Source organism: Tasmannia lanceolata, unplaced genomic scaffold (genome assembly GCF_043159265.1).
Source record: "Tasmannia lanceolata isolate RefF3 unplaced genomic scaffold, GAP_Taslan_0.1 ptg000013l, whole genome shotgun sequence".
NCBI lineage: Eukaryota > Viridiplantae > Streptophyta > Magnoliopsida > Canellales > Winteraceae > Tasmannia > Tasmannia lanceolata.
In genome coordinates this window covers 28,562,173-28,586,144 of record NW_027518690.1, presented here as the reverse complement: position 1 = coordinate 28,586,144, position 23,972 = coordinate 28,562,173, and the positions used below count along the sequence as shown (strand labels likewise).

The following is a 23,972-nucleotide window of genomic DNA, read 5'->3' as shown; positions in this document are numbered from 1 at the left end:
GGTATTTCATTCTCTTCGAGTCTATACAACTATGGTCTCTTATCCCCTTTGAACATCATACAACTATGATGTCTCATTTCCTTGAAATCCGTACAAATACGGTATTCCATTCTCTTCGAGTCCATACAACTATGGTCTCTTATTCTCTTTGAACATCATACAACTATGATGTCTCATTTCCTTGGAATCCGTACAAATACGGTATTTCATTCTCTCCAAGTCCATACGACTATGGTCTCTTATTCTCTTTGAGCATCACACAAATGTGATATCTCAGTCCCCTCCGAATATCCATTCGAAAATGGTATCCCTTTCTCTCATTGCCTGTTTGTGAACGGCGCCGCATCGGGATTTCTTACTGCATTCCAATTCTGGGACTTCGTTTAGGGTCTTGCATTAGGTAGTAAATGTTTGCGTCTAGGTTCCGTTTTGTGTAGAGTCTTTTGTTGATTAAAGCTGCGAAAAATGGCTCTGTCACTTTTGCTTTGGTATTCGACGACTATGTCATCTCTACCAAAGAGGGGCATCTGTAGACACCCCCATTTTGCTCCGCTCTGATCAACAAAGAAGTTAATGTTTTGTTACCAGTCTTTTTCAGTGTTTTCCATTCTCGTGTCCACTCCCTATGTTTTCTCGATCTTTTAATTATTTCTGCCGTGTTCCGCATTTTCCTTTTCGCTAAGTGTTGAGAAGGGTTATTCGCGAGAGTCCGAGCAAGAGAGAATTTGGACCCGTTCGGTGGGCCCGTATTGGATATTTGTTTAAATTTGGACCCACTGGGTAGGCCCGCATTGAATATTTTGATTGGAATGGGATCAAGTCAATGTACCCCGCATTGTTCTTATTAAATATGAGTGTTGAGCATATGGTTTTTTATGTCGTGACCCACCAATCGAATGGTTTGGATCATCATTTGGAAACAGTCCAGCGGGGCATCCCCAGCTCATGTCGTGATCCGTTATCTGTCAAATGAATAGTCGGGATCATACATGGAATTAATTTAATAAGGCGAAACCAATTTGCATTGGGATATCAAATGAACGGCTCAGATCAGCCCACTAAAATGATGGTTCGGATCGTTCTATAGAAAATGTTTGGCGGGCAAGGTCGATTTATGTCACAAGTCATCAACTGGATGGTTTGGATCAACCCATATTTTCAAAAGCCACAAAAGACATCATATTCGGTTGATTTGAGGATGCTCTAATAATTTAAGCCTTTTTGGATTGTTGGGACCCACTATTTTAGGAGCTGAGGGTGACGAAATAGAGTTGTTGCTGTGCAATCATAGAGGCAAGCATGTTTTTATTTTTTTGGAATCGGCTTGGGCATTATTTTAGTACAAAATTTTGTGAATATATTTCCTTCCTTATTAGGATTCTATGCTCCCGGTAAGAATTCGATTTGGGCAAAGATATCTACCGAAATTCTATAAAAGAGAAATGAATATAGTGCAGTCTTTTCTTGCCCACTTGGAAAAGGGATTTTAATGGCAATTTCTATAAAAGTATACTCAGCCATTATTGGGAACCCACAGATAATTTTGGCAACCTTCTCTAAATTATGGCAATGGCCATTCCATTAAACGATATAACCCAATTCTCCCACGAGGAGGAGGGGAAGGAAAAAAGGAAAAAGAAAAAAAAGCTTTCACGTTTTTCTCTGAATAAGCTCTGAAGCTCATATATCTCTCTTGATCTCTCAACAGAACTCTCTCGGTTTTTCTCCGATCTCCCTTTATCTCTCAAAGTCATCCCTCTCATCTCTCATCATCTCTCATCTGTCTCTGCCTCCCCTCTCCAACAGCAAGCATGTTCTTTTAAAAAGAAAAAAAACTAGACGGCAGTTGCTCCGAAGAAAAGAAAAAAAACAGAGGCTCTCTCAACTCCCTTCTCATCTCACGCAGCTTCCCTCAACCTCTCACTCTGTTTTCTCTCGGTTTCTCACCCCCTTCATTTTTTTCTCATCTGCCATCCCTTCATCAACAGCACTCATATAAAAAAAACAAAAAAAAATAGCGTGAAAAAAACAGAGTATCGTAATACTCTGTTTTTTTTTGTTCTCTCTCTCTCTCTCTCTCTCTCTCTCTCTCTCTCTACTCCTCTCTATTTCTCTCACCCTCTCTCTACTCCTCTCTACTTCTGTCACTCTCTTTATACTCCTCTCACCCCCTCTCTGTCACTCTCTACCTCTCCCTAAGTCTCTCTCTGTCACTCTCTATCTCTCCCTAAGCCCCTCTCTGTCACTCTCTATCGCTCCCTAAGCCTCTCTCTGTCACTCTCTATCCTTCTCTTGGCATCTCTCCCTTGGTCTCCCTCCATCCCCCTCTGTCTCATCTATATCATTCTCTCGGCTGTGAGAAAACAAGGAAAATAAAAGAAAAAAAAAGAGAAGAAGAAGGAAGCGAGCATTGGATTACGCGTCGGCAATATTCTTCGGACTCTATTTCTAGTAGTTCCTGTGTTATTTTTGCAATCTGGTCAATTAATTGTTAAATCAAAATTAAATATGAGCTTAATGTAAAAATCTGTAAAAATCTCTCAATAAGCTACATCTCATCATATCTTTCTTCTGTAGAAGTTTCAACTCATTTCGAATTCATTTGCAACGGTTTCCCTTGTAAAATCACTCATATGGTTTAAAATTGATAAAATTCATTGAAAATCCGAAATTAATTAAAAATCATCTGAAAATCTCTAAAGAACCTTAAATCTCTATCACATATTAACTCCTTAATCCATTGAAACAGCAATATTAGGATCTTTAGATTTCCCTGGAAAAATGGCCAGTGCATCCATAATCGTATCCCTATTGCACTCGATCTTTGACAATTTGAATATTTAAGCTATAGCACGTTGTTGGCTCCGAGGTTACTGTCCACGGAAATCCTGAGATATGCCAGGCAATAAGGTGCTATAACCTAAGTATTAAATTGCGCAAGGAAAGAGCGCACGATTCCCTTCCTTGGATGCTATTCTGGGCCGAAATTGGTAAACCCTAGAGCCATTGGTAATCCTTTAATGTCCAAGAACTGAAAATCCTTGAAATCTGAAATTAATTAACTTCAAGAACTGAAATCGATTCATCTCGTGTCTCTCGGAACCATTGGATTATGGTTTCCGTCGTAAGAACCATTAGAGCCCAATTTAGGAACACTGGTGTCGTGTCGTGTCCTAAGTTTTAGGGAGTCTTAGGTTTTAGGGAGTCCTAGAGTTAGGAGTCCAGCCTCATCACGGACGTTTGCTATGTATAGCAACCGTGCCATAGGTCTAGTTACACTAGTCACCCAATCTTTCCCTAGGACAAGCCTAGTAAACTAGGATGTAGGCTAACCTGCATTAGTCTAAGGAACAACTTGCATTTAGATAAGAATCATATAGCATCTTAGATGAAATCCTAGGATAATAAAATCCTCAACTTGAATTAAATAACTTCTCCTAAAACTGTTGAAACAGTCAATCCCGTCTAAGTCGGTGTCTTAGTTGAGTTAGGCATAAGTAGCTTAGCTTAGGTGCACCGAACTACGTCGACTCTGATCCCAGTGAGGCTTGGGTACGTAGGCAGCTTGGATGTCTGATGGCATACCAACCGCGAGTCGGCACCACAACAAATTGTGGTGTTTTGTATATTAATTTTCTTGTAAATGCTTAATCAAATCACTTAGGATTTTTCATGAAATTAGAACTTTAGGAGAACTTTCACTTAGAATGAATCCAGACAAATTAAGAAACCAAGATACACATTTAGGATTCACATTGAAATTAGATCATAGGATGCATGTCCCGTAGTTAGCACATTAACAGAGAGTTGAATGAGCCATTTAAAATAAATTTAAAAGAGTTAGCTTTTGGAATCGAAGACCGATTATCGGGCAGGAATGGTGCATGTGGTGGATAAATCCCCATACCTTCCATTCTTGTAACCAGGTAGCGAGTCTAGATTTCTGGTTAATCATGGGTCCTAGATCCCACATCTAGGTGGCGACTCTGTCAGTCTCTTTTGTGTGGAATTCGGATTGCCTTAGTGATCCCAAGTTCACATAAAAGATGAATTAAAATCAATAATTAAAATGCACACGCCAATCGCGTGGGTACGAGAGACCAAGAGAGAGCGTGGCGGCTCGCGCCCCACCCCTCTCGCGGGATTGGGTCCCACAATAGTATGCTTCATTGCTCATCGGCTGCTGTAAACACAAGTACACCGAGTGTTTACGGGTGCAGCACCGGCGCATAGCTTGGAAATAGATTCAATAGCACCATCAGGGTAATGACATCCCAGTCGGGCACGCATTGTATTTATCCCGTGGAGCCAATAATGAAAAACAATGAAAAATAATGAAAGAAATAAGAAATATGATAATGCATGTAGTGTAGTGTGTGAATACCTTATTTTATTTACGCACCTATTTGGTACCCCTGGCTTCTAGCGAAAAAGGTTCCCATTTAAAATAATTTTACCCCAAAATTTCTTCAAAATTAGTAAAAATGGCATTTTTACAGAGTTAGGCAATGTTCCAAGAACTCCCCAGCAGAGTCGCCAGCCTGTGGATCCCGATCCCGAGGACGGTAAGCGAGGGATACGAGATCCCACGTCAATCCTCTAAGATCTCCACAATGTGAAGGAGAGCTCTACCAGAGAACTCTCGAAATGATGCCACTCACAGCATGGGTGGCGATATAAATGAGATACTTCTTGATTCAGGGACTAGCCAGGAACCAAGATGTACCTATAACAAAGAAGAGTCGCCATCCAGGAACCAAGATGTACCTATAACAAACAAAGTCATGAGTCGAGATCCTCTCTCTACTCCGCTAGATTAGGATTAGGGTTGATGCCTTCAGGTAGCACTGTTAAAATGCACAAAGATTAAAAGATTTTCCTTTGGGATTAGGATATAAATCCCATCTTTCCTAAGATCTCATAGGATTAGTCATTCATGATCTATCCGTTGAAAGCAATCCTATGCTATCTCATCCCATCCCTTGATCGTACGATTTTCAAACTTCTATTATGTGATTCGATCATGTATCCATACTTTCTTTATACTGGCAGGAACTTATCCCAATCTCGTGTTCATGTAATCCTGATCATTCTTTATCCCTTCTCTTAGCTTGCAGGCATCATGTCTACTCGTGCAATTCTTGATTGGATCCGTGGTACATTAAGAGAATCCCATATCTATGCCATAAGTGAGCAAGAGAAAAATCTCTTCGGCTACGTGGCGACCATCAAGCTCGATTGGGGATTACTCTATGCCGCATCAGAGTGTTGGGATCCCGATCATCATGTCTTCCGTTTTGGCAACCTAGAAATGTGTCCCACCTTTGAAGAATGGTGTGCCTTATTGGAATATCCTGTGGATGGCCCTCTAGTGAAGCCATCCTGTGTTCCAGATTATCGTCCTTTGTTCCTTCGCTTGATGAATAATCCAGATGAATCCATGAACTCTTTCATCAAAGGCCAAGAAGTGTCAATGCAGCAGCTGATTGATATTTATCCTCCTATTGGACACATTGGTGCTGTTGATATTCAAAAAGCCCGACGTCGCGCTTTGAGATTCTGCTCCTTTGCTAGGTTCCTCACTGTCCAGCCTTCTCGCTTTGCTTCAGCTGTTCTCTTGGACCTCGTCGATCAAATGGATCGTGGTGCCAATCCAATTCCTACTATGCTTGCAGAAACCTTCAATGGATTGGATGATATGGCTCGTCTTCGTGCCAGCTCAGGTCCAGGCTCTTATGTTCGCTCCTTCGCTGGTTCTTTCTCAGGATGTCCTGCATTACTCCAGGTGTGGTTATGCCACAAGCTAAAAATTGCAGCTCCTGTCCATTTCGATCATACGTTATACACATTCAGTGAATGGCGTCATGATGTTTCTTTCGATCATAAAAGCGATTGGGTTGAATGGTTAAATTCTCGCCAACAAGATCAAATTTATTGGCAAATTCCTGGAATCCAAGAAGCTGTCTTCAACATTGGAGAAGCTAACTACGTTCGCCTTCTCGGTCTCAAAAAGACTTCCTTTTATGTTCCTGCCAGAATTCTACGTCAGTATGGAAGGGAGCAATCCATTGTGCCTCCCCTTCGTCATTTCTATCCGCCTGAGGATCTCAAGCCCAAGATTGTCAAAGCCGTTTCATCTGCTTGGGATGTCAAAATCATCAAGCCTTTAAAAGAGTCAGCTGAACAAGATTGTCGTCCAAAGAAGAAGTCTAAAAAGAATGCTTAGTTCCATGTTTAATCTTATCCATTTATCTTTGAAAAAATGAACCCTGTACTCGAGTTTTAATGTTTGATCAATAAAGTTCATCTTTCTCTCTCATTATCTTGGTCTATGCGTGCATCATTGTCTACTTCTTTCTGATTTTAAAATATGTCTTTCAAATATTTCAGGGCAGTAAACATCATAGCTAACCCTACTACTCCTTGGGTTCGGGTCTCTTCGCGATTGGCGAGGAAATCTGTATCCCCGCCACCTTCTCTAAGAACCCCAGCATCTCCTTCTTTCCCATCCTCATCCTCACCAATGGCAGATAACCAAGATGGCCTTCCACCCGCTGCTATTACCGATACTCTTACCTTGATTCTCCAGCAGCTTCAAGAACTCAAAGAGGAGAACCGAGTTATCAAGGCTCAGCTTTCTGAAAAGTTGGGACCGTCATTGTCCAAGGATAAAGGGCCTATGCACCAAGCAGCTACTTCAGCAGCGCCTGCCCAACCAGTGTTCATCAATATCCCTGATAAAGCTGAAGAAGACTTAGAAAAAGAGCAGTACAGCGAGGATCGCAGTAGGCCTTCTCAGTTCATGGTTGATAAGTCTGTTATGGAAAAATTAGAGACTCTTACCAAGAAAGTTCAAGACATTCAGTTTCAAGACCAGGGTGGTTTCAATCCCAGTGATCTTACTCTATTTCCCGAAATCCGCCTTCCTGCTAATTTTCAAATGCCAGATTTCGACAAATATGATGGTGTGGGTTGTCCAATCACACATTTGCAAATGTTCACCATCATGTGTCAGCCTCAAGGCTTATCTCCTGAGCAAATGGCTCAATTGTTCCCAGTTTCCCTAACCAAGGTTGCTAGAAGATGGTTCATGGTCTTGGACAAAACTCGTTACAGGACATGGAAGGATATCGGCGAGCAATTCATCAGGCAGTTCAAATATGATGATGGGACAGAAATCACCAGAAAGGATTTAGAGAGAACAAAGCAAGACTCGAGGGAATCCTTTCTGATTTTTGTGAAAAGATGGAGGAGAATAGCAGCTCAGATGATGGAGCGTCCGTCTGAGGAAGAGCAAGTCCAGATAATCATGAAAAATATTTCCCCCCAGCTCCAATATCACATGTCTTTGCAATACTATCCAGACTTCAAACACTTCATAGTGGCAGGTACCCAGATAGAGGAGGCTATGGCTCAAGGTGTATTCAACCGTAGCAACCCAAACCCTAGAGATTTCAAAAAGTCCCCTCCAGCCCAAGTCAATAGCATTTCCCGTTCCAATGCTCAATCCTCTAGGTCCCAAGAACCTCTAGTAATGGACTATGCTCAAACCGCAACCACACCTCGGCAACAAACCCGGGTAGAATTTACCCCTCTCCCCATTCCATCTTCAGAGGTGCTTAAGCAGTGTCTGGCTTCAGGTCGCATAACCCTACCTGCCATCCGGCCTCCACCCAATCCTCTACCTGCAAATTGGCGAGCTGACCTACACTGTGAGTACCACAGAGGTCCTGGTCATCTTACTGACAACTGCATTGCCTTGAAATATAGAATCCAGAAACTCATTGATGAGAAAGTCATTGCGTTCCAGCCAAAACCCAATGTTACCCAAAACCCACTACCTGGTCATGCAAATCCTCCTGCTGCCATTAATGCCATAATCATAGGAGATCCTGAGTTTGACCCTCTCACCCTCATATGTGCCTTAGAACCCATCTCTGAACCCCAAATCATATTCTGTGATGAATCGTACCTAAGAGAGTCTGTACCTCCCTTGGTAATCACCTATGAGCCACAAGTCCCTCAAATTATCACTTATGATGAGCCTGAATTGGATGAAGTCAGACATGTGACAAGGGGCGGAAGAATTTTCAAACCTGCTGAATTGAGAGTCGAAAATCCAGGGGCATTGGCTCGAGGAGAGGAGCCGCAATATGTGAAAGATCCAGATGATGAAGTTGTGCAGCAGTTGAAGAAAACTCAGGCTGTTATATCTGTATGGGGATTATTGATAGCATCAAAGAAACACAGAGAGGCTGTGTTGAAAGAATTGAATACCACACAGGTATCCTCAGAGATATCTCCGGAGCAACTGGCTGAAGTTGTTGCTCTAACCCAGGCCACCAGGGCCATTAGTTTCTCAGATTAGGAGCTGCCTCCTCAAGGTCGGAATCATGCTAGAGCTCTTCATGTCACTATTGTTTGTGGAGGCAAGAAAGTACCATCTGTGTTGATAGATAACGGATCCGCCTTGAATGTGTGTCCATTGAGAACTGCCATTACCTTGGGTTTCGGTCCCACTGATTTTGCCGAATCAACCCTTGGTATCCTCGCATATGACAACACCCGCAGAAATGTGGTCGGAGTCCTCACCACCAAGATTGTTATAGGCGGTCAAGAATTTGAGGTTGAGTTTCAAGTTATTGATATCAAAGCCTCGTTCAATATGCTTCTAGGACGTCCATGGTTGCATAAGGAAGGTGCTGTTGCTTCAACCCTTCACCAAAAACTGAAGTTCATCAAAGATGGGAAGTTGTTCACTGTCAGAGGTGACGAAGAGCCAGAAATAGGGCAGATAACAGGAGAAACCTTGATCCTTCCAGTTGCAAAAGCAGATGACTACAACTTGAATGGTTTCGCATTCGACGTTGCTGCTATTTCTTATGAGGACGCCTCTCGGGAGGAGTTGTATTTGCCTTTTGCCATCAGTCCTGTGGTGGCCAAGATGATGAGAAAAATGAATTACTTCCCTGGTATGAATTTGGGCCGTGATCCAAGCAAGGCATCTCACTGGCGCCCAATCAAAGCAAACCATGGAATTTTCGGTCTTGGATATGTACCTACTGAGGAGGAGGAGGAAGCCATGGAAGAATTGTTGAAATTGAAGGAAGAAGTCCGCCGCACTGGAAGGGTACTCCCAATGGCTCCATATTCCTTATCGATGAATGGTCATTTTATCAAAGAAGGTGAGACCTCTACATACTATGGGTTTTCTGAACCATGGTATGACTCAGTGACAGGGATCATGATACCCGGTTTTGAAATATTCAGTGGCCTTGCTCTCCCAGAAACAGAACCGCCGATATATTATGTTGAGAAAGCTGTTGATGACTGGTTAGTCTACCTTGAGCCAGATGTGCTGGGATCTTTGTTTGAAGAAAATGTGCCAGATGTTGATTACTATTCTGAAGAACAAGAAGAGACAGATTGTGAAGATGTGCTGGTGGCAGTTATTCAGAGTAATGATACATTTACTGAACCTCAGAGTCAGATTGCACCTGCAACAGAAAATCTTTCAAACTGGAGTTCTGATGTTTTTCCATCTTATTTTATTGCTAAGTCAAGTCTAGTCAAGTCGATTGAATCAGTGTCAGTGCCTAGTCCAGGCGAGTCATTTTCTGAGTTTATTTACTATGTGAATCCTGAGCCTGTTCAGGATGAGTCCGATAATAATGATGTAATTTCTTTCAATTCAATGAAATCTGATTCTCAGTATGTCTCTGTGTTTGCTTCTGACTTTAATAATAATGATAACACTCCCTCCTCAGACGAGGAAGAAGGGATCGACGAAACTCCCCTTGAATTGCAACATATGCTCAAACAAGAGGAGGAGCGCCGAGCCCAGCCTCTTAAAGATGAAATCGAAGTTATAAACATCGGAACAGAAGATTTAATACAGGAAATACGAATTGGAAATACTCTATCCTCTGAAGAGCGCGATGAATTAATAAACCTACTTAAGGAATATAAAGAAGTTTTTGCCTGGTCCTACAAAGATATGCCCGGGCTGAGTGAAGACATTGTTCAGCACAAGCTACCTTTGTTGCCAAAAATTAAACCTAAAAAGCAGAAGCTAAGGAGAATGAAGCCCGAGTGGGTCTTGAAAGTAGAAGAAGAGGTTACTAAGCAGTTGAATGCTGGATTTCTGCAAGTGGTGGAATATCCAGAATGGCTCGCAAATATAGTACCTGTACCAAAGAAAGATGGAAAGGTGAGAATGTGTGTAGATTTCAGGGATTTGAACAAGGCAAGTCCAAAGGATGATTTTCCTCTACCACATATCGATACCCTGGTAGACAATACGGCCGGGCATGAATTATTATCGTTCATGGATGGTTTCTCGGGCTACAATCAAATTAAGATGGCACCCGAGGACATGGCTAAGACCTCGTTCATTACACAATGGGGGACATATTGCTATCGAGTAATGCCGTTTGGTCTTAAGAATGCTGGTGCGACGTACCAAAGAGCAGCTACGGCCTTACTCCATGACATGATACATAGAGAAGTCGAAGTTTATGTCGATGATATGATTGTAAAGGCCAAGGAAAGGAGAGATCATATCCCAAACCTTAAGAAGTTCTTTGAAAGAATTCTCAAATACCAGCTTCGCCTGAATCCCAGCAAGTGTGTATTCGGGGTTACCTCTGGTAAGTTGCTTGGATTTATGGTGAGTCAAAGGGGCATAGAGGTAGATCCTCAGAAGATTAAGGCTATCCAGGAGATGCCGCCGCCTAAAACCGAGAAGGAAATTCGGGGATTCCTAGGAAGGATACAGTTCCTAAGGCGATTCATTGCCCATCTTACATCAACTTGTGAACCTATCTTTAAGCTCTTAAAGAAAAATACTTCCAAAGTATGGACGGAGAAATGTCAGCAGGCCTTTGAGAAGATAAAACAAAGTTTGTCTGAACCACCAATAGTAGCACCAGTGATACCAGGGCATCCTTTGCTGCTTTACTTGTCAGTAACAGAAACCACAATGGGTTGTATGTTAGCACAGCAAGATCCAGAAACCAAGCATGAAAAGGCTGTGTATTATCTCAGTAAGAAAATGTTGGAATATGAACAGAAGTACACTGTCCTAGAAAAAACCTGCTTAGCTCTGGTTTGGGCTACTCAGCGACTCAGGCATTACCTTTTATCACATAAGGTCTTGCTCCTGTCAAGGATGGATCCTCTGAAATATCTCTTTGAAAAACCAGCCTTGACAGGTAGGACTGCCAGATGGTTATTGTTGTTGTCGGAGTTTGACATCACCCATGTAACCCAAAAATCAGTAAAGGGCCGAGTCATTGCTGAGCAATTGGCGGAAGCACCCCGAGAAGAAAATCAACCTTTCAAGCCGATGTTCCCAGATGAAGAGATCATGATGATAGAAGATGAATATCCAGAAACTGGTTGGACCCTATATTTTGATGGAGCAGCAAACCAAACAGGACAAGGAGTAGGGGCATTGCTTGTGTCACCTCTAAATGAGCATGTTCCCCTTGCCGTTAAGTTACAATTCAATTGCACCAACAATATGGCAGAGTATGAAGCATGCATTGTTGGGCTTGAGGCTGCATTGGCCTTAGGCATAGAGAATCTTGACGTATATGGAGATTCGAAGTTAATCATTTGCCAAACTCAAGGAGAATGGAGAACCAAAGAAGAAAAGCTATTGCCATATCATGAGTACTTGGATGCTCTTGCTAAACAATTCCAGTGCATCACTTTCAGTTATCTGCCAAGGTTGAAGAATAGATTCGCCGATGCCTTAGCAACATTAGCTTCTATGATTGACATACCTCACAATATGAAGATGAGGCCCATCACGGTTCAAGAGCAATGGGCTCCTGCATATGTTGATGCTATAGAGATAGCTGCAAGATGTCCCGATGGTAAACCATGGTATACGGACATAAAGAACTACATCTCAGGCCAGGGGCATCCCAATGAGGCGTCGAATAAAGAAATAAGGACTTTGCAGAGATTGACAGCTAATTTTGTCATTTGTGGAGGAGAGTTGTATCGACGGTCTTTCGATGGAATTCAACTCTTATGTGTCACTGAAGATCAGGCGGAGGAAATTCTCGCAGATATTCATGAAGGGGTGTGTGGGCCTCATATGAATGGAAAGATGCTGGCAAAGAAGATCCTACGTCTGGGGTACTATTGGCCAACATTGGAAGCAGATTGTCATACATTTGTGAAGAAATGCTATAAATGTCAAATACATGCGAATCTCATCCATGTACCACCCACCGAATTGCATTCTCTTACCTCTCCTTGGCCGTTTTCGGTATGGGGAATTGACATCATTGGCAAGATTTCTCCTAAGTCATCTAATGGTCACGAGTACATACTCGTTGCAATTGACTACTTCACCAAGTGGGTCGAGGCCGCTTCCTATGCAAAGCTTACATCCGCATCAGTTGCTAAATTCATACGCACCAACATCATATGCAGATATGGGATTCCCCATGAACTTATCTCAGATAACGGATCTCATTTCAAGAAAGAAGTAATCACTCTTTGCGAAGAATTCAAGATTAAGCATCATAAATCCTCACCTTATCGTCCTCAGACAAATGGAGCGGTGGAAGCTGCAAACAAGAATGTCAAGACTATCATTAGCAAAATGTCAGAAACTTATAAGGATTGGTCGAATAAGTTACCGTATGCCTTGTGGGCTTACAGAACATCAATTAGATCTTCAACTGGGGCAACCCCCTACTTTCTTGTTTACGGGATGGAGGCAGTGCTACCTGTTGAGATCCGTGTACCTTCGCTTCGAGTATTGACTGAGGCTAAGTTGCCAGAAAATGAATGGGCAGATGCCAGATATAAAGAGCTGAACATGCTAGATGAGAAGAGGTTAAAGGCGCTTTACCATGTGCAAGGTTACCAGCGCAGAATAGCCCGGGCTTTTAATAAAAAGGTTAAAATCAGAGATCTAGAAGAAGGCAATCTTGTTTTGAAAGAGAATCGAGCACCAGTGTTTGACCCAAGAGGCAAATTCAAGCCAAATTGGTCAGGACCATACATTGTGGACCAAATCTTACCCGGAAAAGCCGTCAAGCTCTGTAATTTAAATGGAGAAATATTACCGGAACCAACAAATCTTGATCAACTCAAGAGGTTCTATGCTTGAACACCAAAAGGCCGTCCTTTGGCCGAATAAATCCCAAATTCATAACCCAAAATTAAAAGATATATAACCTTTTGCAAACCCTTTCGAGCCTAAATAAAATTTTCCTTCAAAACCCAATATACTAGGGGCATCCGCCCTGAACTACGCATGACCTGATCCCTACACCAGGGTACGTAGGCAGCTCGGTCAAATCGAGTTCGGTTGTTTCAAAAGAAGAAAATCAATTATTCCAAGCAGAAGTTGAAAAAAGAAAAAGAAAAAAAAAATCCATGCGAAAAGAAAAGAAAAATTGAAATACCTTCGAATTAGGGGCGTTCGCCCTGAATTACGCATGACCTGATTCCTACACTGGGATACGTAGGCAACCTATTCACAGGTTCGGTCGAAATTCTTGCAAAACCTTAAGCCATTCTTTGAAAAGCCCTACCTCACCTATAAAGTCCTTGTTGGTGTTCAAGTAAAAAGAAAAAGAAAAAGAAAAAATAAAGAAAAAGAAAAAAATGGAGCTTGAAGATCCGCTAGATTGAAAACCTGAAAAGGCGATCTAGACAAAATTTAGGATCATTCCCCTGCTAAGTTGAAAACCTGAAAGGGCGGCTTAGGCAAAAGTTAAGGGGGTGGCCTACTGAGTCGAAAACCTGAAAAGGCGATTCAGGCAAAAGTTAAGGCCGAGCGGTCCGCCAAGTTAAAAATCCAAAAAGGAAGACTTGGTCGTGGTAAGATGGGGTTCTCCCCAGAAGAATTACAGCGATCTCTGAAATTACAGTAGGTCAGGCAAAAATAACAATGAGTCCCGAAACTAGGGGCATTAATTTCAAAGCAATCCGAAAGTTGATAGAAAGATATATGAAGTATCACTGTCTTAAAAATAAGTGAAGAAGTTTATCAATGGAGAAACATTCTTTAAAAGAGGCTAGCCTAACCCAAAAGAAAATGCTGATAAGTTAGAAGCATCACGAGATTACTGGAGTAATCTTTCTTATTTTTTCTTTTATTACAAATGTCTGTGGTTCTATTTTGTTAAAAGAAAAAAATTTTACGAACTCTATTTTTAGAATTGTTGTAGGGTGCAATCACTCTGAAGGCAGGTTCATTAACAGGTTCTGAGAAACTTGGAAAAAGGTGACACTGTCACGAATGGCAAAGATCTTTGAAGAATGATCTCTGGTCAGTGAATAGAAGGAGGTTAGAATGCTTCAAACTGGGGCAGGTTGCTAATGAAGTGGCATCTTATATTTAAGCCCTGAAAGTCCTTTGCTGCATGGTGTTGTTAAATCCTTTGCTTCTAAAGTTGCTAATTGGAAATTTCGATTTCTTTCGAAGCTCAAATTATCATATCTCTCTCTGAATCCATTTGAAAATGATATTTTCTCTCTGAACATCATACGAATATGATGTCTCATTTCCTTGGAATTCGTATAAATACGATGTTCCATTATCTCTGAGTTATCTTTGAGCATCATACAAATGTGATGTTTCATTTCCTTGGAATCCGTACAAATACGGTATTTCATTCTCTCTTCGAGTCCATACAACTATGGTCTCTTATCCCCTTTGAACATCATACAACTATGATGTCTCATTTCCTTGGAATCCGTACAAATACGGTATTTCATTCTCTTCGAGTCCATACAACTATGGTCTCTTATCGCCTTTGAACATCATACAACTATGATGTCTCATTTCCTTAAAATCCGTACAAATACGGTATTTCATTCTCTTCGAGTCCATACAACTATGGTCTCTTATCGCCTTTGAACATCATACAACTATGATGTCTCATTTCCTTAAAATCCGTACAAATACGGTATTTCATTCTCTTCGAGTCCATACAACTATGGTCTCTTATCGCCTTTGAACATCATATAACTATGATGTCTCATTTCCTTAAAATCCGTACAAATACGGTATTTCATTCTCTTCGAGTCCATACAACTATGGTCTCTTATCCCCTTTGAACATCATACAACTATGATGTCTCATTTCCTTGAAATCCGTACAAATACGGTATTCCATTCTCTTCGAGTCCATACAACTATGGTCTCTTATTCTCTTTGAACATCATACAACTATGATGTCTCATTTCCTTGGAAGCCGTATAAATACGGTATTTCATTCTCTTCGAGTCTATACAACTATGGTCTCTTATCCCCTTTGAACATCATACAACTATGATGTCTCATTTCCTTGAAATCCGTACAAATACGGTATTCCATTCTCTTCGAGTCCATACAACTATGGTCTCTTATTCTCTTTGAACATCATACAACTATGATGTCTCATTTCCTTGGAATCCGTACAAATACGGTATTTCATTCTCTCCAAGTCCATACGACTATGGTCTCTTATTCTCTTTGAGCATCACACAAATGTGATATCTCAGTCCCCTCCGAATATCCATTCGAAAATGGTATCCCTTTCTCTCATTGCCTGTTTGTGAACGGCGCCGCATCGGGATTTCTTACTGCATTCCAATTCTGGGACTTCGTTTAGGGTCTTGCATTAGGTAGTAAATGTTTGCGTCTAGGTTCCGTTTTGTGTAGAGTCCTTTGTTGATTAAAGCTGCGAAAAATGGCTCTGTCACTTTTGCTTTGGTATTCGACGACTATGTCATCTCTACCAAAGAGGGGCATCTGTAGACACCCCCATTTTGCTCCGCTCTGATCAACAAAGAAGTTAATGTTTTGTTACCAGTCTTTTTCAGTGTTTTCCATTCTCGTGTCCACTCCCTATGTTTTCTCGATCTTTTAATTATTTCTGCCGTGTTCCGCATTTTCCTTTTCGCTAAGTGTTGAGAAGGGTTATTCGCGAGAGTCCGAGCAAGAGAGAATTTGGACCCGTTCGGTGGGCCCGTATTGGATATTTGTTTAAATTTGGACCCACTGGGTAGGCCCGCATTGAATATTTTGATTGGAATGGGATCAAGTCAATGTACCCCGCATTGTTCTTATTAAATATGAGTGTTGAGCATATGGTTTTTTATGTCGTGACCCACCAATCGAATGGTTTGGATCATCATTTGGAAACAGTCCAGCGGGGCATCCCCAGCTCATGTCGTGATCCGTTATCTGTCAAATGAATAGTCGGGATCATACATGGAATTAATTTAATAAGGCGAAACCAATTTGCATTGGGATATCAAATGAACGGCTCAGATCAGCCCACTAAAATGATGGTTCGGATCGTTCTATAGAAAATGTTTGGCGGGCAAGGTCGATTTATGTCACAAGTCATCAACTGGATGGTTTGGATCAACCCATATTTTCAAAAGCCACAAAAGACATCATATTCGGTTGATTTGAGGATGCTCTAATAATTTAAGCCTTTTTGGATTGTTGGGACCCACTATTTTAGGAGCTGAGGGTGACGAAATAGAGTTGTTGCTGTGCAATCATAGAGGCAAGCATGTTTTTATTTTTTTGGAATCGGCTTGGGCATTATTTTAGTACAAAATTTTGTGAATATATTTCCTTCCTTATTAGGATTCTATGCTCCCGGTAAGAATTCGATTTGGGCAAAGATATCTACCGAAATTCTATAAAAGAGAAATGAATATAGTGCAGTCTTTTCTTGCCCACTTGGAAAAGGGATTTTAATGGCAATTTCTATAAAAGTATACTCAGCCATTATTGGGAACCCACAGATAATTTTGGCAACCTTCTCTAAATTATGGCAATGGCCATTCCATTAAACGATATAACCCAATTCTCCCACGAGGAGGAGGGGAAGGAAAAAAGGAAAAAGAAAAAAAAGCTTTCACGTTTTTCTCTGAATAAGCTCTGAAGCTCATATATCTCTCTTGATCTCTCAACAGAACTCTCTCGGTTTTTCTCCGATCTCCCTTTATCTCTCAAAGTCATCCCTCTCATCTCTCATCATCTCTCATCTGTCTCTGCCTCCCCTCTCCAACAGCAAGCATGTTCTTTTAAAAAGAAAAAAAAAAGAAAAAAAACTAGACGGCAGTTGCTCCGAAGAAAAGAAAAAAAAAACAGAGGCTCTCTCAACTCCCTTCTCATCTCACGCAGCTTCCCTCAACCTCTCACTCTGTTTTCTCTCGGTTTCTCACCCCCTTCATTTTTTTCTCATCTGCCATCCCTTCATCAACAGCACTCATATAAAAAAAACAAAAAAAAATAGCGTGAAAAAAACAGAGTATCGTAATACTCTGTTTTTTTTTGTTCTCTCTCTCTCTCTCTCTCTCTCTCTCTCTCTCTCTCTACTCCTCTCTATTTCTCTCACCCTCTCTCTACTCCTCTCTACTTCTGTCACTCTCTTTATACTCCTCTCACCCCCTCTCTGTCACTCTCTACCTCTCCCTAAGTCTCTCTCTGTCACTCTCTATCTCTCCCTAAGCCCCTCTCTGTCACTCTCTATCGCTCCCTAAGCCTCTCTCTGTCACTCTCTATCCTTCTCTTGGCATCTCTCCCTTGGTCTCCCTCCATCTCCCTCTGTCTCATCTATATCATTCTCTCGGCTGTGAGAAAACAAGGAAAATAAAAGAAAAAAAAAAAAGAGAAGAAGAAGGAAGCGAGCATTGGATTACGCGTCGGCAATATTCTTCGGACTCTGCAGCTCTCGGATTCGGCGAGGATCTTCACCACAGGTTGGTACCCTACTCTCGGATTTTTCCCGAATTATTTGGCATTTATTATGAATTTTGCATGATTTTTAGCCTTTAATTGAATTTAATTGAATATTAAATGTGTATGCTAAAAATCATGATCTACATGGGTATTTCGATTCCATTTCGTCCCGAAATTTAATACAACGATCTATCTAAATAGAGTAAGATAATCATCGGATCGGATCGGACATTGGATCAACGGTTTTCGAAAATTTCAGTGAAGAGGGGTATTTTATTTAAAATAATGGCTGAGTAATTACGGAATTCGAAAAAATAGCCATCTCAGGATGATCTATTTTTTGGAATTTAAAATTTTTCTTGTGTTCATCATATCAAAACAAGATTAAAGGATGTTTTCCGGAGTCGTAATTTTCTCGAAAATCGTGTTTAAAAAATAGAAAACTCTTCAAAAATATCTTTTCGATGAAGAAAAATAAAATATATACTAAACGAATTCCAAAATTAATGAAATTTCGTAGGAAAATAATATAATACTGATACATTCTACCATGAATTTTTGGGAATTTTTGGAATTGGTTTCGTTTATCATTTTATACTTTCTTTGAAACTTATCAGATTTTGGGAGAATTTTTACTGATAACAGATCACGGATAAAATTCTCAACATTTTTACAGTATTCTTATATTCCATATTTCTAGTTTCTGTAAAATTTTCAAGTGATTTAGATCTTATTTCATATAGGATGTAGTGTTAATTCATAATCTGGGCTGAAAATTGACAAATCCGAAACTGATAGTAAATAGTTTCCAAAATTCATGAAAATCTCACAGCATGCTATATTTACTCATATCTTATTTCTGTAGAAATTTCACTGAATTTAGATTTCTATTTCTAGTAGTTCCTGTGTTATTTTTGCAATCTGGTCAATTAATTGTTAAATCAAAATTAAATATGAGCTTAATGTAAAAATCTGTAAAAATCTCTCAATAAGCTACATCTCATCATATCTTTCTGCTGTAGAAGTTTCAACTCATTTCGAATTCATTTGCAACGGTTTCCCTTGTAAAATCACTCATATGGTTTAAAATTGATAAAATTCATTGAAAATCCGAAATTAATTAAAAATCATCTGAAAATCTCTAAAGAACCTTAAATCTCTGTCACATATTAACTCCTTAATCCATTGAAACAGCAATATTAGGATCTTTAGATTTCCCTGGAAAAATGGCCAGTGCATCCATAATCGTATCCCTATTGCACTCGATCTTTGACAATTTGAATATTTAAGCTATAGCACGTTGTTGGCTCCGAGGTTACTGTCCACGGAAATCCTGAGATATGCCAGGCAATAAGGTGCTATAACCTAAGTATTAAATTGCGCAAGGAAAGAGCGCACGATTCCCTTCCTTGGATGCTATTCTGGGCCGAAATTGGTAAACCCTAGAGCCATTGGTAATCCTTTAATGTCCAAGAACTGAAAATCCTTGAAATCTGAAATTAATTAACTTCAAGAACTGAAATCGATTCATCTCGTGTCTCTCGGAACCATTGGATTATGGTTTCCGTCGTAAGAACCATTAGAGCCCAATTTAGGAACACTGGTGTCGTGTCGTGTCCTAAGTTTTAGGGAGTCTTAGGTTTTAGGGAGTCCTAGAGTTAGGAGTCCAGCCTCATCACGGACGTTTGCTATGTATAGCAACCGTGCCATAGGTCTAGTTACACTAGTCACCCAATCTTTCCCTAGGACAAGCCTAGTAAACTAGGATGTAGGCTAACCTGCATTAGTCTAAGGAACAACTTGCATTTAGATAAGAATCATATAGCATCTTAGATGAAATCCTAGGATAATAAAATCCTCAACTTGAATTAAATAACTTCTCCTAAAACTGTTGAAACAGTCAATCCCGTCTAAGTCGGTGTCTTAATTGAGTTAGGCATAAGTAGCTTAGCTTAGGTGCACCGAACTACGTCGACTCTGATCCCAGTGAGGCTTGGGTACGTAGGCAGCTTGGATGTCTGATGGCATACCAACCGCGAGTCGGCACCACAACAAATTGTGGTGTTTTGTATATTAATTTTCTTGTAAATGCTTAATCAAATCACTTAGGATTTTTCATGAAATTAGAACTTTAGGAGAACTTTCACTTAGAATGAATCCAGACAAATTAAGAAATCAAGATACACATTTAGGATTCACATTGAAATTAGATCATAGGATGCATGTCCCGTAGTTAGCACATTAACAGAGAGTTGAATGAGCCATTTAAAATAAATTTAAAAGAGTTAGCTTTTGGAATCGAAGACCGATTATCGGGCAGGAATGGTGCATGTGGTGGATAAATCCCCATACCTTCCATTCTTGTAACCAGGTAGCGAGTCTAGATTTCTGGTTAATCATGGGTCCTAGATCCCACATCTAGGTGGCGACTCTGTCAGTCTCTTTTGTGTGGAATTCGGATTGCCTTAGTGATCCCAAGTTCACATAAAAGATGAATTAAAATCAATAATTAAAATGCACACGCCAATCGCGTGGGTACGAGAGACCAAGAGAGAGCGTGGCGGCTCGCGCCCCACCCCTCTCGCGGGATTGGGTCCCACAATAGTATGCTTCATTGCTCATCGGCTGCTGTAAACACAAGTACACCGAGTGTTTACGGGTGCAGCACCGGCGCATAGCTTGGAAATAGATTCAATAGCACCATCAGGGTAATGACATCCCAGTCGGGCACGCATTGTATTTATCCCGTGGAGACAATAATGAAAAACAATGAAAAATAATGAAAGAAATAAGAAATATGATAATGCATGTAGTGTAGTGTGTGAATACCTTATTTTATTTACGCACCTATTTGGTACCCCTGGCTTCTAGCGAAAAAGGTTCCCATTTAAAATAATATTACCCCAAAATTTCTTCAAAATTAGTAAAAATGGCATTTTTACAGAGTTAGGCAATGTTCCAAGAACTCCCCAACAGAGTCGCCAGCCTGTGGATCCCGATCCCGAGGACGGTAAGCGAGGGATACGAGATCCCACGTCAATCCTCTAAGATCTCCACAATGTGAAGGAGAGCTCTACCAGAGAACTCTCGAAATGATGCCACTCACAGCATGGGTGGCGATATAAATGAGATACTTCTTGATTCAGGGACTAGCCAGGAACCAAGATGTACCTATAACAAAGAAGAGTCGCCATCCAAGGAAATTGGCTCTGGATCCCATACAATACTCAGTCGCAACGAATAACCAGAGATACAAAAGTTCGTGCCTGGTGACGAATGAGGAAGATCCGAAGAGCTGCCACAATTCGCCCAAGTGTGGGCGCCTAGTATCTTATGCCATTTATTATTAAGTTTGAAGAGTTTTGGGCGAAAATCAGATGAAATGGGAATGAGTATCCCCGAGAAAACGTCTATCTAAGCATGCATGACCCGGGGATGGGCAAAAGAAAATAAACATCCAAATCCTAATTCACCGCATTTAATCCTAACCTATCACATCTAGGAAAGCAGTAACATCCGCATGCACATCTACAATTAAGCAAGTAGTATCGCAGATAAGACAAACAGAAAAGCAGTAAATAACTACAGCTAAGCATATAATCATGATAAGTAAGCAGATAAATGCTACAGCTCAGCATATGATCATGATAAGTAAGCAGATAAATGCTACAGCTAAGCATGTTAATGGACAGATAAGCACAGCAATAAATAGCCAAAGCAGTATAATAAACACACCGGCATGCGAGCTTATGTAAGAGATAATGCTAATAAAATAATAATCAATCCCATGCTAGAAAAGTAAGCAAGCTAACTGTATCACATAAGAAGTCAAAGGTAAACACACAATGAGCTAAAAGACACAAGGAAAAAAAACGAATCGGAAAATCAACGGTGTATGAGGACCAAGAATGCCAGGGAAAAGAAAAGGGAGTGATTCTAATGAATCAAGCTTAGCGATCCTGATCCGCTAAAGATTGGATAAGTCTCACGATCGTCATAGCCTATCGTTGGGCTCAGCGAGGACAATCCCTATGAAGGAGCCACGCTACATCGTCACCCGTCCCAAAACTCGATAAAACGTCGGAAAACTGATAAAACCGGAAAACCACGATCAAAATTGGAAATGAAATGAAAAGAATGCTCCGAGTGACCTAGCAATCACCATCCTTGCCCTTTTGGTTTTTGTATTTTTTTTAAGGCTTGAAAATGTTTTATTAAAAAGATTTGAAAGATTTTTTGAGAAAAGTTTGACTGAACTCGGGATGATGGTCCAGAGCTGCCTACGTACCCTGTGGAAAGGGATCAAGCCAACGTAGTTCGAAACAGAATTTCGAAAAAACGCTTTTGGTGCTTTTAATGTTTTTTGCTGTTTTTGGATTTTTGTTGTTTTGTATTTTTATATATTTTTATCCCTTTTGATTGAAGCGGGGTTTTGGCTCAAGAGGTTGTCGTCCGTCATCGCCTAACCCCGAACAAGTATTCCCAAAATCGTTATAGTCCCGAAGTACAAAAAGGATCCCGAGGAATGTAAAGAGAATAGTCCCGAAAGAAAACAAGGTAGAATTATATATTATGTATATACTTACTGACTTAGTGAAACCCAACTAGGAAGTGCCAGTGTTTGTATATGTATATATTGCATTCATATAGAGATGAACATGTGTTGCTTACACATGTGGAGCCTAGAGTTACGAGCCCTGACCCATTTATAGACTAGGGTAGCTCACTTTATGTGGCTACAACGCAGTCCTAGTGCACTCACTTAGTCGAGACTTCCTTGAATCCGCTAGATTATACTAGGATTGGTGCCCCTGGTTAGGATGTATATATATGTATATATATTTATTATTAGATTATGGCATGCTTCTTAGTTAGGTTTTCTTTCTTAATCTAATCCATTCTCCCTATCTATCCATCTTTTGGATTACGGTCAGATAATTGGTTCCACATCATTATCTTTCTAGCCATGATCTATCTTCCCTGAGCTTGATCCTTTGATCGATCTTGATCAGATCGCTCCGCATGTCGATTGTGAGTCTATCTTGTCATTATTACTACCAGAGTGTGTGTTCTTGCTGAGAGCCCTGCTTCATCTTGACCTTGTCGGCGTATTCTTTATGCTTAGTTGCCGAGACCCTCCTAGTACAGTCGTTATGCTGCTGGATTTTCTCCAAAAACCTTGAGCGTAACCATTATCCTTTAGGGTTATTGATAAACCATGTGCTTACCATACCATATCTCCTAGTACAGCTGTCATGCTGCCGGATTTTCTCTAAATGTCCTGAGTGTGGTCATCATCTGTTTAGGCTTGTCGTCAAACCATGTACTTACCTTACCACATCTTTTTGTACAATCATTATGCTGCCGGATTTTAATCAGAATATATTGAGTGTGACCGATATTCTTTGAGGTTATTGATAAACCATGAGCTTACCTTACCATGATCCTTCAATGGGGCCGCCATGCTGCCAGATTTTATTTAAAACCTTTTGAGTGTGGCCCTATTCTTTAGTGTTAGTGATAAACCATGAGTTTACATTGGCACGATCCTTTTGGAGGGCCGTCATGCTGCCAGATTTTTATCTGAAGCACCCTAAGTGTGATGGTTATTCGTTTAGGTTTGATGGGCCGTCATGACCCCTCTTACAATTGTTGTACTGTTGGTTTTCACCCAAGGGAGAGATGTGTTTGTATTATGTCTTGTTTCAATTTGTACATAACATTCTTTCTAATTATCTTAATTTAATATAGTGTTTTTACATCCATTTCAGGAGTCTGAGTTAAGCAAAAGCCATTGCTTCGAAAAAAGTTACCATTTCACAGCCTACTTGGTCCCGACAATCTTCTACGTCGAGACTAAGTCGTAGATCTTCTTCACCTATCTCCCCAGCTTTATTTCCACTTGTCTCCCCTCGTCTTAACCAAATGGCAGAGTCAAATGCGATATTGGCTGAAATGAGAGACATGATGAGGAACCTTACAAGAGAGGTATCTACCCTAAAGGAAGAGGTTACTCAGTTGAAAAGTGAGAAAACCGCTACCTCGAAGCAACATGTCGTCCAAAATCCTCCTATTGTGATTTCGGGCTTTGTTCGGTCTGTCATCTCCCCTGAAGATGATTTCTATGACGAGCAATATGTAGAGGAGAACTGTCTTCCGCAATCAGCTAAGCCGAGCAAAGAGAAAGAATTGGTCGATAAAGTTGAGAAATTGACCTAACAAGTTGAAAGCATGCAAGTTAAGGGCCCAAAGAA

General features: G+C 40.7%; 1 protein-coding gene across 1 annotated transcript in view; it reads left to right on the top strand.

Annotated features, from left to right (window-relative positions):
* The window catches only part of LOC143891127 (uncharacterized), a 59,090-nt gene extending 35,153 nt beyond the window's left edge, over nt 1–23,937 (top strand). Inside the window, exon 6 of the mRNA XM_077395767.1 lies at nt 23,651–23,937. Coding sequence (XP_077251882.1) covers nt 23,651–23,937 — 287 coding nt within the window. The remainder of the gene's footprint in view (nt 1–23,650) is intronic.
* The last annotated feature ends 35 nt before the right edge of the window (nt 23,938–23,972 follow it).